The 16,398-nt window shown below is 44.5% G+C and overlaps 2 protein-coding genes across 9 annotated transcripts in view; both read left to right on the forward strand.

Moving 5' to 3' along the window:
* Positions 1-16,398, forward strand: part of LOC135914492 (kielin/chordin-like protein) — a 584,091-nt gene that overhangs the window by 60,125 nt on the left and 507,568 nt on the right. The gene's annotated exons all lie outside the window — the stretch shown is intronic.
* The window catches only part of LOC135914491 (multiple epidermal growth factor-like domains protein 10), a 164,316-nt gene that overhangs the window by 1,653 nt on the left and 146,265 nt on the right, over positions 1-16,398 (forward strand). For all 7 annotated transcript variants that reach the window (XM_070523573.1, XM_070523574.1, XM_070523578.1 and 4 more), the window contains exons 2-3: positions 4,387-4,549; positions 8,983-9,150. In XM_070523573.1, coding sequence (XP_070379674.1) covers positions 4,387-4,549; positions 8,983-9,150 — 331 coding nt within the window. The remainder of the gene's footprint in view (positions 1-4,386; positions 4,550-8,982; positions 9,151-16,398) is intronic.

Consider the following 16,398-nt stretch of genomic DNA (forward strand, 5'->3'; position numbering starts at 1 on the left):
TCTGATTTTTCCAGTGAAGATGTTCATCTAGAATGACACCAAGATACTTAAAGGAGTGTGTTCGCTCTAGTGAGTGGTCGTTAATGAAAATGTTAATTTGGAAGCTGTCAATGACTTTTGCTCGTGAGCTAAATACCATATATTTGGTTTTGCTTGAATTAATCGTAAGCTTGTTAGTAGAAAACCAGCTTGTAATTTTTTTCAATTCAGCGTTTGTCTTTGCTTCTAGATCCTCATGGTTGTCTGCGGTTACAATGATAGCAGTGTCATCAGCATACATTAAAATATCACAGCAACTTAGGACCTTCGGCAAATCATTCAAGTATAATGAAAATAACATGGGCCCTAAAACGGATCCTTGAGGAACCCCAGTCTGTAAATATTTAAGTGATGATATGATGTTATTGATAACTACAGCTTGTTGACGGTTTTCGATGTAGCTGGAAAGTAAGCTGTAGGCTTCACCGCGAAATCCATAGCGGTTTAATTTGTTGAGCATAATAGCGTGATCCACGGTATCAAACGCTTTCTTTAAATCAACAAATTACAACAGCGGCCAGTTTATTTTCATGTAATGCTGTATTAATTAATTGAGTTAGGCTTAGGACTGCAGTTGCCGTTGAATGATGTTTTCGAAATCCATGTTGCTGTTGACAGAGTAGGTTATATTTTTCTAAGAATTTGCAAATATTATTGGATAAAATCTTTTCGTAAATATTATTATAACACTTAGGACAGAAATGGGTCTGTAGCTTGACGGGTTGGATCGGTCTCCATCTTTGTATACCGGGACAACTTTGGCAATCTTTAGTGCAGAGGGGTACTTTGCACATTTTAATGAATGATTAAAAAGTTTGCATAAGATGGGTATCAAGATATCAGTGTTTTCCTTAAGTATGCGTGGGTAAATTCCGTCCAGTCCGGCAGATTTATTGCCTGGTAAGCTGAGAATAATGGATGTAATTTCATGGGGTTCGATTTCAAACATTACAAAAGTATTGAGAACTGTATTCGATGCAGCATTTTGTTGTGATTCGGGGAGTTGAGCAGCCAATGATGGGCCGATATTGGTGAAAAAGGAATTAAATCTTTCTGTAGTATTGCGATCTATTTCTTCCGGGAGAACACGGCGCAAACTGGCTTTGCCAGCAACTTCATTTATTATTTTCCAGATCTTTTGTGAATTGCCAGAAGCCTGTTCAACGAGACGCATGTAATATGCTTTTTTTCGTGCCCTCATCATCGACACGGATCTATTGCGCAGGTTCTTAAATTGTTTGGAATAGTAAACATTATCCTTGTGTTGTTTCCACTTACGGTACCATGAATCCTTCTCTTTTAGAACGGCGAGGATTGGCTCAGTCATCCAAGGGCATAGTGGTGCTTCGTAAGAGCGAACACTAATATTTCTGCTGCAGGTAGTAACCATTTGCGAAAGCGTGTCTATTAGGTTACTAAACTCTGTATCGACGTCATCATGGTATATTACACTGGGGTCAATGGCCAATGGATTTTCTCGTAGTAGGGCATAATCTATTTTAGAAACATACTTCTTGATCTCGCGCTCTGGTTTTATATCAATGTCAGCAGCAACAAAAAGTGGGAGGTGATCGGAGATGGGTTCGCTGTAAACTCCAGCGCGTATCCCAGTCGGTATATTTGTTAATGCATGATCAATAATAGATGAAGAAGATGTAGTTACACGCGTCGGTGTATTAATCATATTTCGGAGATTGTACGATGTTAACAGGTTCATGTAGTCTTTGTGGCATTCAGCACTTGTATCAATGTTAAAATCGCCAACAATAATTATGCGTTCCGAGTGTGTAGTAAGCGTTTCAAGAATTCCTTCGAGTTTATCAAGAAAAGAGGAAAGACGCGAGTTTGGTGGACGGTAAATAACTCCAACAGTGAATGAATGGGGCAGTTTTATGAACAGTGTTTCTATGTCTGCATGACTGAGGGTGACTGGCGCCAAAGACGAGAAAGGTAGACCATTTTTGAGAAAAAAAGGCAACACCACCACCGCGGTTTTTTGATTCTCTCGGATGAGATATCATAACATAGCCAGGAAGCATAACTTTCTCATCTTTTTGCAGCCAGGTTTCTGTAAGTGCTACAATATCAAAAGATTGGGGATATCTTGTCAAGGAAGCCACTAGAAGGTTCAGGTTCTTCCTCACACTGCGGATATTAGAGTAAAATATTGATGTGTTTTTGACGCTGCTTAACAGGTCATCTTCATCTATGGCCCAAGACATTGTAAGAGTATACAAGCACTAAAACACAAGAGCATTGGTAATCAAACAATTTTTCCCAGGTCATCTTCACAGGTTATGTGCATTACTCTCGAGCTTTCCGTTTTTCTCATCAAGATTTTGCCTTCAGAGACCCATGCGAACTTCCAGCCTCTGTCACGCTTTATGCCAATAGCTTTGGCAAGCGAAACCTTTTTTTCTGGACACAAATGTTCGTTGACAAAAACGGGATCGTTCTCTGGGAAGCCAAGCACGGAAGTATTTAGCCTGTTCTTTTTCGCAGCTTGCAATATTTTGTCACGTGGGGACCTTGACTTAAACTTCACAATTACATTAGAAGGTCCCTTGGACTTGGTTGGAACACGATGTACAGCGTCGATTTCCTCAGGAGAAAACTTAACTTGTAGGTAAGAAGTTATCTGTGTCATCATGCTACTGAGGTTCTCGTTATCAGATTCAGGGATACCTTTCAATTCGATGTTATTCCTTCTGCTGTATTGCTTCAGTTCAACCAACTGTGTTTTTAATTCCTTCACTTCATTCGACAGCTTCTTATTTTCTTGCTGAATTTCCAGATTGTTCTTCTTTACTTCTGCGAGTTCAAGCCTCATCGTTTTAACTTCTGTTCTGAAGCCCTCAAAGGCAGTGTTCATGAAACCCATTGATTCCTTCACTGCTGCTATTTCAGTCTGTACAGCGTCGCTAGATGAGTTCAACTTGTTTACGGTAACCTTAATTTCAGTCATGGCCTCCATAAATTTCGAAGTCATGTCTATCAGAACCTTAGCAACTTCTTTAATGCTTTTGGGAGCCTCGTCTGCGAGTGTCTTGGCAAAATTGTCAAGTTGTGTAGCCTCGTCGTCCCCCATTTTAACAAATTTTCCACAAATGCGTCACAGACAACAAGAGGTACCAGAGCAGTGCAGCAACCGTAAAACGCAACGAAATAAACTTTCACACGAATGTGTGTGTGCCCACCTGCATAGGTGCAACAATACGGTTAGCAGTCGCACAGACGGCTGCCAGCACCGCTCTGATGTGTCCGTGGCTGTCGCTGGCTCCTTTTATCGGGTAGCTTGAGGGGCGTCGAAAGCCTTCCACGCAGGCACGAATTTCCGGGTTGATAGCTTGCACAGATCACTCTGCGGCCACGCTCCGGAATGTATCGTCGGTGCTGCGTTGGGTAAGATGGTCCTGCGCCGCTCGATGGAACCGCGTCAAAATGCCTGCATAGGTCGAAACATAAAATGCTTCTTCTCCACTACGCGGCAATTTCGAAATGTAATGCTCCAAATAGGTCGCTTGTTCTCGTTTTAAAGTCATTGATCTATAGCATCTTTTTCCTCTGAGTGTACATTTGCGCGAAAATGATAGCCACTTATACGTATGGCCTTTATTCTCTTTTATACATACCCGGAAGATTTCCACGCTGTTCTGCACTTTCTTTAGTGCTGAACGTATATTCAATGTGCTGCTTCGATGTTTCCGTTAAAGTATGACATCACGCTTTGAAGCTGTCTAAAACATTGGAATCAACGTCGTACAAAGTTTTGGAGATATAAGTAAAGTTTTGTGGCTACTTAGCAATGAGAAGGCCGTCCTTAACAGAAAAGCATGTGCGCCTGGTAACAATAACTACTGGAGCGCGGAGATATGAACAATTTTACGCTTATAATATTCCGATGGAGCCGCATAACGCAGTATACGTGTAACTGCAGATGAGATGAAGCACTGGCTGTATGATGGGCGTTTTAGTATTCGAACTTGGATAACATCTTAGCGCTAGCGAACAAGGACAGAGGGGAGCGCATCATTCTCCTACGACTCTCCTCTGTCCTTGCTCGCTAGCGCTATAATGTAATCCTAATGATATGATTGGGCTAGGCCTTAATGCAGCATCGCACATAAAAGGCTAACGACAATTACAACCATAATGATCATCATACTCGCCATGCCTAACGAACTGCGAGCAAGGCCAAGTAGAGGACTATGTGCACCGAACCAGCGACCTAACAAAGGTTGTCGTCCAATGACCAGTTGTCATTTATGAAATATGGTGCTATAGAACAGCTACCTTATAACGCATGTTCTGAGTGCGCGCCTTAAACGTGACGCTTACTATTTACAGGTTATCAGCGTTCACCCTGTATTAGGTGTTTCTGTAACAATGGCAGATCAAAATGTGCACTGGGGACCGACAAGTGCGTGTGCAGACATGGATGGCTGTACTTGAACAACAAAGGACGTTGCATCGTTGACGCTGAGGACTGCGGCCTGCATACCAATAGAACGTGAGTGATGTCTGTTTAATACGCCAGTTGCCTGTGCAAAGGTTTTTCTACATTGCAGTAACCGTGATGCGGCCGGTTGGCGCGTTTATGCGGGTTTTTATAACCGCGTTTGTTACTACAAACGTACGTGATATGTTTTACTCAAAGGTAGCCTTTCACGGCAATGCAAGAGCTTTCCTGCGCACAAAAAAGCACTCGCGAAGAAAGGCGTACATTATTATCGGCATCAGTTTAATTTCGGAAGGAAAAAGCAGAGACATCTTATTTACAATAGCCGAAATACTACAAAATAAATCACGGAATGTTAAATTTGACTTGTTCTGCTTTTGTCAACGGCGTTGGAAAGACTCACTCAAAAGCATCGCACATATCAGCTGCGCTATTCCAGTGTCTGCTCCAAGCAAATATCGGCGTAATCACTTGTTGCGACCATCCGTCATTTCCTTCTCACGATGCTCTTCGGAAATCCAGTTTGTTTCGCCGTGGGGTTCATTGCACCTTGCTCCGGAAATCTAGTTTACCTCGCCATGAGGGTCATGGCCCCTTGCTCCGGAAACTCAGTTGTCCTCGCAATGAGGGTCATTGCCCCTTGCTCCGGAAAGCCAGTTTACCTCGCCGTGGGGCCAGCTGCCGGGCTAACATGGCGGGAGCGAGACCTCGACGCGCGCGCTCCCGACCAAAGGATGCGAAACATTATGTCGTTAACGCGACGCGGTGGAAAACGGAAGCGAAAGGCGAGCGCTGGTGGTCGCGACGGCGAACAACTTCCACAATACTGTCGAGTTGCAGTGACGGTGGAGAAGACAGTAGGAAAACGGCGAATCCCGAAACTAACTTATCAAGGCGAACAAAGCCTTAGACGACTCAATGGACGAAAAATCCGATATCCGGCGATATGGAACCTAAACTCAATGACACCGAAATTCCTGGTGGCACATGCGACCATTGGTAGGAATCGAACCCATGACATTTGGTGTTAATTCAGGCCTTCGAGCGCACGACCTTTGACGGGAGTCGAAACTTCGACCTTTGGTTGGACCAAAATTCAATGCCACCGAAATTCATGGTGCTACCATTGGTGGATGAACCCACGACCACTGAAGGCAGTCAAACACATGACATTTGGTGTTAATTAGGGCTAAGGTTTTTAAGGCACAGTTAATTAAGGCACTCGAACCCACGACCTTTGGTGGTAGAAATCAAGTAACATGAAGTAACGACGCATTGGAATGAGAATGCCGAGTAATTTATTGAATGTGTCGTGAGTGCGCCGGCTTTCGCCTTTAGTGTATGCTACATTGAATGTCAACTTTTTTTTATTGGGTGAACTTCTGCCCGCAACAGCAAGTGACACTCAAAGCAGAACGGCGAGCACAGTCGGCGATCGTCGAAATCTGATCTGCAGATCAGACGCATCAGCTATTTATGCAGAAGTCAATGAATCTTCCAGCGCAATCGCTGGTTCTAGTGTAACTACTAGAATGTACACCAGTATTCCCATCGTCTGCAGAATTTGATTACACAAAGCTCCGCGATAACATAGACAACAGATAGAACCACTCGAGAACCTTCCGGTACAGGAAGGTGTGTCTTGAGTTAAGCGATTACCTTTAACATTTGTTAGCCCGTGAAATGTCATCACCAGTTGAAGATAAACAAGTGCTGTGCAAATACTGTGCCAGCAACATCGGTAGGTGGGGTAGTTCGTGGGACCAGGGACTCAGATGCAGGAAGCAAAGTCCTAGATAGGACAACAATTTATCCCTGACAGATGGCAGCAATTACACTTATGATGAGATAACAAGACACTGAACTATTTATATACGGTCCACGCCGTCCCCGACTCACGCGAGTTGTCACAGAGCGCGTCTCCCTGACAATACGATGAGTCTGCGTATCTTCTAAGGCCACTCACAGTAGTTGACGATGTCGGAGGTGTGGGCGCGTGTAGACTTGGAGCGCCGTTTGTACGATTTCGTCGTACAAACGGGCAGCAAACGGGCAGATGATGAACTGCTCACGCGACAGCACGGTAGGCCCATGCGGTCAGTAACGCTTCACCGTGGCCACGACCCCAGCAGGAGGTTGTGCCGGTACCTTTTCACGTGGCTCGCCCCAACTTTTCACTCTTGACCAAGGCCGTCTGGTACCGCTGGGCTCGAACCACGGAGCAAGAAACATTTAGGAGTGGAAACTCCGCTGTTTGTGGCGACCAGAAAAAGTCACAAGCCCGCGGAGCCCTTATCGAGCTGGCGGCGCCTGGCGGCCTGGAAAGAAATTACCGCCGTTGAGAGCGCGCCGGAGCCGCCTGCCCGGGCGCTGCATTTTTTTTTCGCTGCGGCTTCTACGACGCGCCGCATGGCGCCGCCACTGTATACGGACCCGTCGGCGCATACAACAATTGTGACCTTATCTGGTCGCTCGCGCTGACGGGAGTTTCCCCTCCTAAATGTCTTACTCCGTGTCTCGAACGCTCGTTCACCGCGGGAACAGCCCCGACCCGTTCAGCCTGGTCTGCATCACAGCTCTGGGCGGAACACAGGTTTACCGTACGACATGCCAGTCTCGCCCCGGCTGGTCTGATAGCGTCGGTCAGTCGGTTTGATATTTGCAGGAAAATCACATCATCCTGCGGGTTGCAGAGACTAAGGCATGGTTTCCTGACGAGGTCTCTGCCTCCGTATTAAAAGGAGCAGCCTACAGCACTTCAGTAGAAAGCTGGTACAGCACACGACACGACACACACGACACGTAACCATGTTACATGATTTCGCACTTCATTTCCGTGTAAGCGCATGCGCGATCTACGTGCATGCCATGTATAAAATGACGCAGTGGCACAATAAACTTAGTTGAAAGTTTGCGCTTGGTGTGTCGTTTTCTTTCACGTCCGTGTCGTTTTTTATGTCGCGCAATATCATTTAAGCAATGGATTACCAACTTGCCCGGAATGCTGCTCTCAAAAAAGAGAAGCTGCGTTACAAATAGTACACGCATACATCCTATACGATATGGCTGTACTTAATCACATTGAAGATTCGCTCATACCACAAAAACACGTAAAAGGAAGTCAACAATATAAACGTACGTTCGTTCTTTCCGGAAACCTCGAGCTCCCAAGCAGATTGGTCTCGAGATCGCGCTTTCCCTTATTTGTCGTGGCTTCCGTTGGCTTCTTCAAGTTTGCCATATTAGTTTCTTAGTACAGTGGATTAGGCTGTCAGTGCTAATAATTCTATTTATTCGCATCCCCATCGAAACGGGGTGGTTACAAATAGTCACCTATCCGCTTGAGCTAATCGGGTCTGCTGTGCATGCTTTTCGGTTTAACATTTGTCCTACATCTTCTTAATTTTCTTTCTCGTCTTTAAAACATCTATATGTATTTGTACTGTTACTGCTAACCGGCTGATGTCTCAATCTACTCCAAATACCACTACTTCTGGAAGGTGTCCGTTATGCACGGGTTTCGTCTGGTGAATACCTTCATATGCCATTGAGATTTGCAGAGTTCTCTCCGGGCTTTTGCTGCAGCTGACACATGCCTAATTATGTTCAGAATATTTTCTACAGTATGTTTCTGTTCTTAGGTTGCGAGTTGGAGCCCATTCTGTTAACCTCTGATTTACGCTTCCAGCTTCTTATTCAGCGGCCGTTTTAATAAATCTCCGGGTTGTTTTTATTTCCTTTATTTCCATTATTTGCAGCAAATTTACTCTATCTGTTCCTCCGACTATCGTTCAGCTGACCCCTGGCTTTGTATTTACAATTTAACTTACCCTGGACTTCTTTGCTAACTTTCTTGATCCCTCCTTTGATTCAGCATCCATTGCGAGGACCTGAAACTATGACGACTATGATGATGCTGTTTTATAACCTCTTATGCATCCCGATAGATTGTTGCATAAGAAGTTCTCGCGTGTAAAATGTTACACCATCTGATGGTATGCAAGGGAACCGAGCTTTGCATCACGTAACCGAACTCTCCTCTTCGATGGTGGAGCTGAACGCGATGCCACGAGTACTTCTATCAATGGGAAAATTCCGCACTGCGCGAGGTGGCCATGTCAACAAGGACACGAGGCTAAGGAACATTGTAGGAAAAAGCTAACGCTTTCAAAATATTCTTACAGTAGCAAACTTCTAGACTGCTCGTAAGGTATAATTCGGCATTATGAACTGACCTGAAAAGTCATTATATCCCTCACCTTTCTCCTAGTCCGAAGATAGTGACCCTTTTCATATCACTTTCCGCTATTTTTCTGGAGGGTGCATACCTGCCTTTTTGCGCGTCGTCTTCTGCAGTTACAGAAAGTGTTTAAATATATATTGTAATATACCAGGGGTATAAGAAGACAAATGGCGCTACCTTTGCATTTTACGATGCCTAAATATACTGAGCCCTATTTGGCTATCTCATTATGATTTTCCAGGAATTCCAAGCCGGGCTGCTTGTCTTGCTGGTGTTCACGTGGCAGTGATCACTGCGAAATGATAGGCACCGACTGCATGTGCCAAGACGGAAACGTATACGTCACCGCCACTGGTATTGATTGTGCTCGTGACTGGGACGAGTGCACGCCGCCTTATTACAACATAAGGTAAGGCTGTGTTCCACTCACAGAGATTTTAATTTTGAGGCCCTATCTTCTGCGAGCATTCATAGCATATAATGCTGTGAAGTAATGCAGCAGGCACGGTCAACCTTGAAACCCCATATTTTTTTTTTTAGATGGCTTAATCCTCGAATCGTATTCTTCTGTTGTACATGAAAAAACATGTATGGAACGCAATCAGTGGCAGCTTGTTCCGCTGTCTACTAATTGCACTTTCGTAGTTTTCTCATTTTTTGAAATAATGCTAACACCATGCCTGTACAAAAATCGGTTCAAATAGCTTTCTTGAGCTCTTCCGCTTGTTTTTTGGTGTGGCCGGTGGTGATCGTTCTTTCACCGCCGCTACAAAGGCGGTGGAAAGGGGTCGTCCTTTCGCGCAACTAAGTTCAAAGAAAACCTACTCCTTCGTAACGCACGAGCACGACATTGGTATCTACCTTTACATCTGCATAGGTTCACTACAGCATATCGGGCCAGCAATGCAACACGCTCTAAATAATAAAGGCAGATTTGAACAAACAGAACAGCAAATAGGGGCGCTCGGCGAACACTGGCATCTGTGTCTTCAATGGACACGGGTGGCGGTCCCTGTTGCAAAGCAGGGCTATGCAGATTTGATTTGCGAATGTATCATGACGCTGAGACAAGATAACGAAGCGACAGGTACTTGGGAGACAGAAACAAGGTGCCAGCGGAAAAATTGTGTCGGGTACAATACTTTTCATCCGTATATTAAGGTAATTTGATACAGCAGAAAATACATTATACCTCAACTTTAGCGGCCTCTCTATGTTTTTCTATATCTCTCTTCTTCACAAACTCCTCCATAATACCAGCAAATTTTTTCGAACGTCTGTCAAAGCATCGATGGAACGTAGCGACAAGCCGCACTGTCACCGCCGAATGGTGTCATGTATGGGGCGCGCATGCATCCGGGCTCCTCTAACTCGCTCCTCTCTGGACACCGTGTGCCATCTAGCGGAGCCGCTTCAAAGTTACCGTGTCGCACATACGTGAATAGTTGTTGAGACAAGCTTTTTTTGATATGTATGACGTGGGTTCGATTCTGCCCGGCACCGGACAGATAAACAAAAAAATTATGCGTTAGAATCATTAGGGCTTGTCACGCACTTTCCGCGAGCTGTACATCTACCCGCATATGCATGTATGCCTGAAACCGCTTTCCCGCCTACCTGGGTTACTGGACATAAAAACTGTTACAGCCCAAACACATGCAACCACAAAGTATGAAGGACAGGACACAAGCGCTGACTGTCAACTAAATTTTATTAGCAGAAGACGGATACCTTATATAAGGGGAAAGGCAGAAGAGAAGGGGGAAGGGAGTGATACACTCGGGGAAAAAATGACAATGCGCATCGATGAACGAACGTGCCAGCAGTCAACGGAATAAGGCGCGAAAAAACAGGAAAACGAAAAAACACGAAAAACACTAGCAAAAGGCGAGGGATACTAACATACAATGAAATCAGTAAGCAGCCGCTTACTGGTTCCAAACTGACGCGCGCCGTCGCGTCGGCACTCTTGCCGAGAATCTTCGTCTCTCGCAAACGAGCCTCGCATCCTGTGCATTCAATTACGTGCGCAAACAAATGTGCGTACTTGTCCTTTAAGTTGCTTAAATTGCGGACATGTTCCCCCAAGCGTTCATTAATGCACCGGCCGGTTTGGCCGACATAAGCCTTTCCACACTTCAAGGGATTGGCGTAGACCCCTCCTGTGGAACACTTGATGAAAGGCTTCTAATGTTTTAGCTGGCAACCTCTTTTTTTAGAGTTGCAGATGCGTGGGCATAGCTGTGCCAGCTTGTTGTGTGCCGAAAAAACAACGGAAACACCATGCCTTTTGGCTACCTTCTTGAGACTGTGCAAAGTCTTGTGCAGGTACGGCACAACCAAAGGCTTGTCGGTCTTCCAACGGTCATCGTTTCCTTGTGTTCCCAGTTTTAGCTTCTGAAGGAGGGTCTCAGACACCGCAGTCAAGACCGAATGGGGGAACCCCGCCGCCACAAGTCGGCTGGCCTGATTCTCAAAACCTTTCTGCATCAGGTGCGGGCACGACTTCTGAAGAGACGATTCCAAACAGTGCGACGGTATAGCTCTTTTTACAGTTTTGGAATGCGCTGAATCATATGGCAGCGAGTCCTTATTTGCGCGAGGGAAGTAGCCCCAGCAAACGTGCTCTTCATGGAAGGTTAGTCTCAGGTCTAAAAACTGTAAGACATCTGCGTCAAGTAGTTCGTGGGTAAAATGTAGCCCAAGTGCATGCTTGTCAAGTGCGTTTAAAACTTCACCTACTGTTGAAAGGTAGGTGAAGGCCGTCTGCTTTTTTAAAAGCACTAAAAAGTCGTCTACGTACCTAAAAACCTTTAAAACGAACTCCCCCGAAAAAGACCCATCTGAAAATTTATCTACTTCTGCTAAAAAAATATCGCAAAGAATTGGAGCCACGCAGGACCCAATGCAGATACCGTTGCGCTGCAAAAAAGGCAGGTTGTCATAAACAATAAAAGTAGATTTCAAGTAAAACTGCAATAACGATATGGAATTATCTACTGACAAGCCTTTTGAATTCCGGAATGACACTTCGCCGTTTGCTTCTACGCATTCTCTAACAGCCAACAAAAGCTCATCTTGATCGTCTCTTCAGAAGTCATGCCCGCACCTGATCTAGAAACGTTTCGAGAATCAGGCCGGCCGACTTGTGGCGGCGGGGTTCGCCCATTCGGTCTTGATGGCGGTGTCTGAGACCCTCCTTCAGAAGCTAAAACTGGGAACACGAGGAAAAGATGACCGTCGGAAGACGGACAATCCTTTGGTTGTGCCGTACCTGCAAAAGACTTCGCACAGTCTCAAGAAGGTAGCCAACAGGCATGGTGTTTCCGTTATTTTTTTGGCACCCAACAAGCTGGCACAGTTATGCCCACGCATCTGCAACTCTAAAAAAAGAGGTTGCCAGCTAAACACGAGAAGCTCTTCATCAAGTGTTCCACAGGAGTGGTCTACGCCATTCCCTTGAAGTGTGGAAAGGCTTATGTCGGCCAAACCGGCCGCTGCCTTAATGAACGTTTGGGGGAACATGCCCGAAATTTAGGCAACTTAAAGGATAAGTACGCACATTTGGGAGAGACAAAGATTCTCGGAAAGAGTGCCGACGCCACGGCGCGCGTCAGTTTGGAAGCTTTCCACATGCACAAATATGGCAACAATTGCGTAAGCACCCCTTTTGTATCGCTTTTTGCGGCAGAGCTTCATTTTTCGGAAGCGGCTGCATACTGATTTCATTGTATGTTAGTATCCCTCGCCTTTTGCTAGTGTTTTTCTAGTTTTTTCTTTTTCTTGTTTTTTCGCGCCTCATTCCTTTGACTGCTGGCACGTTCGTTCACCGATGCGCATTGTCATTTTTTCCCCGATTGTATCACTCCCATCCCCCTTCACTTCTGCCTCTCCCCTTATATAAGGTACCCGTCTTCTGTTAATAAAAGTTAGTTGACAGTCAGCGCTTGTGTCCTGTCCTTCATACTTTGTGGTTGCATGTGTTTGCGCTTTAACTGTTTTTATATCAAGTATGCACCAACTCGCCCTGAAAGAAGTTTTAACTGGGTTACTGAATATCACAAAGTCAAATTGGTGGCACACCGAGCTACGATGCTGAGGGAAAAGGTTCGAAACCAACCGCCGGAACAACTTCAGTCACTGTGTAGGCGGCAATGCATAGATATCTGCTGCGTTCAAGTAAACCACTTTCAGGCTGACATGGGTCACTCTAGATGCGGGACTGCATAGGTATCACTGTTCAACAAAACTCTGCCTGTTTCACCATGTCTGTGCTAGCTTCCAACGAATAACTCTGACGCTGACGTGGGTCACTGATGTGTGCCGGTTGGACTGCGACCCTCTTCAATGAACATATTGGACGCCAACTTAGTAACTAGGAATGTGCCACTGCTAATGTGCCAACTAAGATGAGGAAAATATCCTACAAATTTATTTCATTCGCGGTGGAAATGAATAAGCTTTTCATGGGCAAAAAGCCAACGCTTTAGCAGGCTGTGCCACAAATTTCCTTGTTATGTGCCACTTTTCAATAAAAATATTTCATGCCAACGCTTTATGGAGCTGCACGATTGAATGTACTGGGTGCGTACCGCTTCTCAACGAACGTTTCCGGAACTTGGGTCACCGATCTTATTCCATCGGGTCTGCATATAAAAAGGAAGCCATTCTCAGCGCTGACACACACTGGCGTGTCGTGAGTCACGTCTCCGAGGTTACGTGCGCAGATCTCAGCAGTACCACTAGACGATGCAGAGTGGAGCCGGGTTGCCACATGGCGTCTTTTTCGACGTTCTCTTCATGGAGGAAGAAAAAAAAATCGAGGACAGACCTTACCCCCTCCGCTCGGTAAACCAAAAATTTTAACACCCTTAAGGGTGTAAATGACTTGTCCCACTGTGGACACCCTTTGGGGTGTATTGCTACACACCAAGCAAAGGGGTGTAAATTAACACCCCACAAAAGGAAGGGTGGTAACATGACGCCACCTTGCCCATGGGTGTAAAACAAACAACACCCTTTCTATATGGGCGTAACACAGACACCACCGTTTCAATACGGGTGCAGCATGGACAACACCCTTCCAAAAGGGTGTTATCCCTGCAAGTATTCTAGCGTTCACTACAGCCATGTAGTTAATGGACAGGCTAGCTGTTGTGAATGCTGCCTAGTCTTAGCTATGGTACTACCTTGTTCAGTATGAACCAGAATCTGTGAGACGTCGTCATATTACGCTTCTGGTCCGTCATGTGGTAGCATATATAACGTGCGACCCTTTCAGGTAAAAAAATTTAAGTTTCACGATCGCAGCAATGCACACACCCTATGCTTTTCCTCTGCAGTGATAGTACACTGCCGGCAGGATGCAGAACGCAACAACAACGCGCGCTGCACTAAGGACACAGGATACCCCGCATATTGGTGCACCAGTACTTATCATCCCATGGAAACAGCACACAGCTAAAAGCATGATGTTACATGCATTTTAGAAATAATTAAAAACCTCCACTTTTCTTGGTTAAACATTTTCGCAGCAACACCAGCTCGACCAGGAGGGAAAGACACCACAGCTCGTTGCTGTCGCTCATATTGAGCGGCAACAACGGAAGCAATGCAGGGATTGGCGACGGTAACAAGTACAGTACTACAGAAGCATACGTTTGCCTGTCAATCAGTTTGTTTGCCGTTTTAAGCACATATTTTATACCTCTATTCATCCAAGGTCATTTATCTCCACGGGATGCTTCTACTAGTACCTTCACATATGACTTAAAGGTAGCACTGAAAGCAAAACAAACTGCATGTGTAGTTGTGCATACTGTTTAATATATAATCATGCACTATTTCCTGAAATGTATGTATGCTTCATTTACTGCCAGTGACCTGCTTATACCCAATAATTTAGTTTATTTTTCACCATGTGCTTGCACTGAATATCCCACAGGCATCGTAGGTTAAGCTACCAGAACAACAATCAGCTAGTCTAAGGTTACCTAATTGAACAAAATCATTGTAAAATTTGTGACGAAATGTCAGAAGTATTTATCATTTCATTAAAGAGAAATGGTTACCTAATATTGTTTGCACATTTTAAAAGTAAAAAGGAAGATAAGGAGTAAAACCATACCAATACAAAGACATAAGCAACGAATAATGGCACAGGCTTGTTCAATTAAATTTTAAGGAGAAAAGTTTTTTTAAATAACCTCACTACGAACTATCACATTTTCATTCTAAAAGCACTGCATCTTATTACAAAGTACAAAAATAACCGGCCACATAAGAAAGATCAAGTCTGAGTGTGTGTATGTGAACACAAGGATAGGAAGTTGGGCGAGTTGGTACGGAAACATCATTTCGGATTGTAGCGCGAAGGGACACGGACACAGACTAGAAGCAGCAGCATGAGCGCTAACTCTCAACTAAATTTTTATTGAAACGAAAAACACATAAATATGGGTGACTGTAAAATGACCGCAGCATAAGAACATGACAAGGTATGAAGACATCAGTTAAACATATCAGGAAGTAGGGAAGTAAAAAAACAACAACAAAAAGACACTACTTTAGATTAACACACGTGTTGTGAAGATACTGAAATTCGCATTCTAACAGAGACGAAGATGCCTGGCTAACGCAAGTCTCTCCTAATCATTTATAGTGGAATGCCTCGATTATTTCCTGTGTGGTTTGGCATTTGTGTTTTGAAAGAATTTTCGTGTCTTCAAACAAAGGTTTACAACCGCCATTGAAACAATGTGACGCTAGATGTGAAGCATTAGGATTGTTTAGTAAATGTTTGTGTTCTTCTCGTCGAATATTAATGCACCTGCCGCTCCGTCCAATGTAAGTCGTCCCGCACTTGAGAGGAATCTGATAAACATACCAGTATTACAAGACACAAAAAAGGACTCATGTCTAATGACGCAATCATCTTTTCTTTTTTTCCACCCTGTTCAAGTTTAGTATTTATCATAGGGCACATGATAGACAACTTGGGGACCGAGAAAACTATCCACGTCACATCTACTGGCCACGTTCCCTAAACCATGGGATAATCTATGTACATAGGGCACCACAGCAAACCTTTTTTCTTTTTTTCTTTTTTCTTAGCGGGGCTTTTTATCCATTTTAAAAGCTTTTCGCAGGTTAGTGATAATAAATGCACAGGATAACTAGCCTTCTCGAGCCTATTTGTTGTGAAAAACTTTTAAAAAGTTTTATATTGTGTAGACGTGACTAGCTTACTCAGCTCTTAAATTTGCCATTACTAACCAGCAACCAGCAACAGTTAAACATGTGCGAAGCCACGCATAAAATAGATGTAAGAACATGAAGTGCGCGACAGCTGGTGCGAGGATTTACCGCGCCACATGAAACAAACAATTTCAGTTCTTGCAAATTTCAGTAGCTTTAATATACAACGCAATGCGCTCTTGAAGTCGTGCTGCTGGCTAGCGCAACGCGGTAAAGAAGCGGAAAACAATATAAGCGGCAAACAGCATTCCGAACTTGAGCGAAATGCCAAATTTAAGCCTCATGCTGCACTGCAGACTAACTTCGCTCCTCACGCATCTAACTACGATCGAATGGAAAAAACAACACCGACGAGACAAAGGAAAGGATGAGAACAAGGAATTTCCCTTCCAAGCAACGA

This window comes from Dermacentor albipictus, chromosome 8 (genome assembly GCF_038994185.2).
Source record: "Dermacentor albipictus isolate Rhodes 1998 colony chromosome 8, USDA_Dalb.pri_finalv2, whole genome shotgun sequence".
NCBI classification, from domain to species: domain Eukaryota; kingdom Metazoa; phylum Arthropoda; class Arachnida; order Ixodida; family Ixodidae; genus Dermacentor; species Dermacentor albipictus.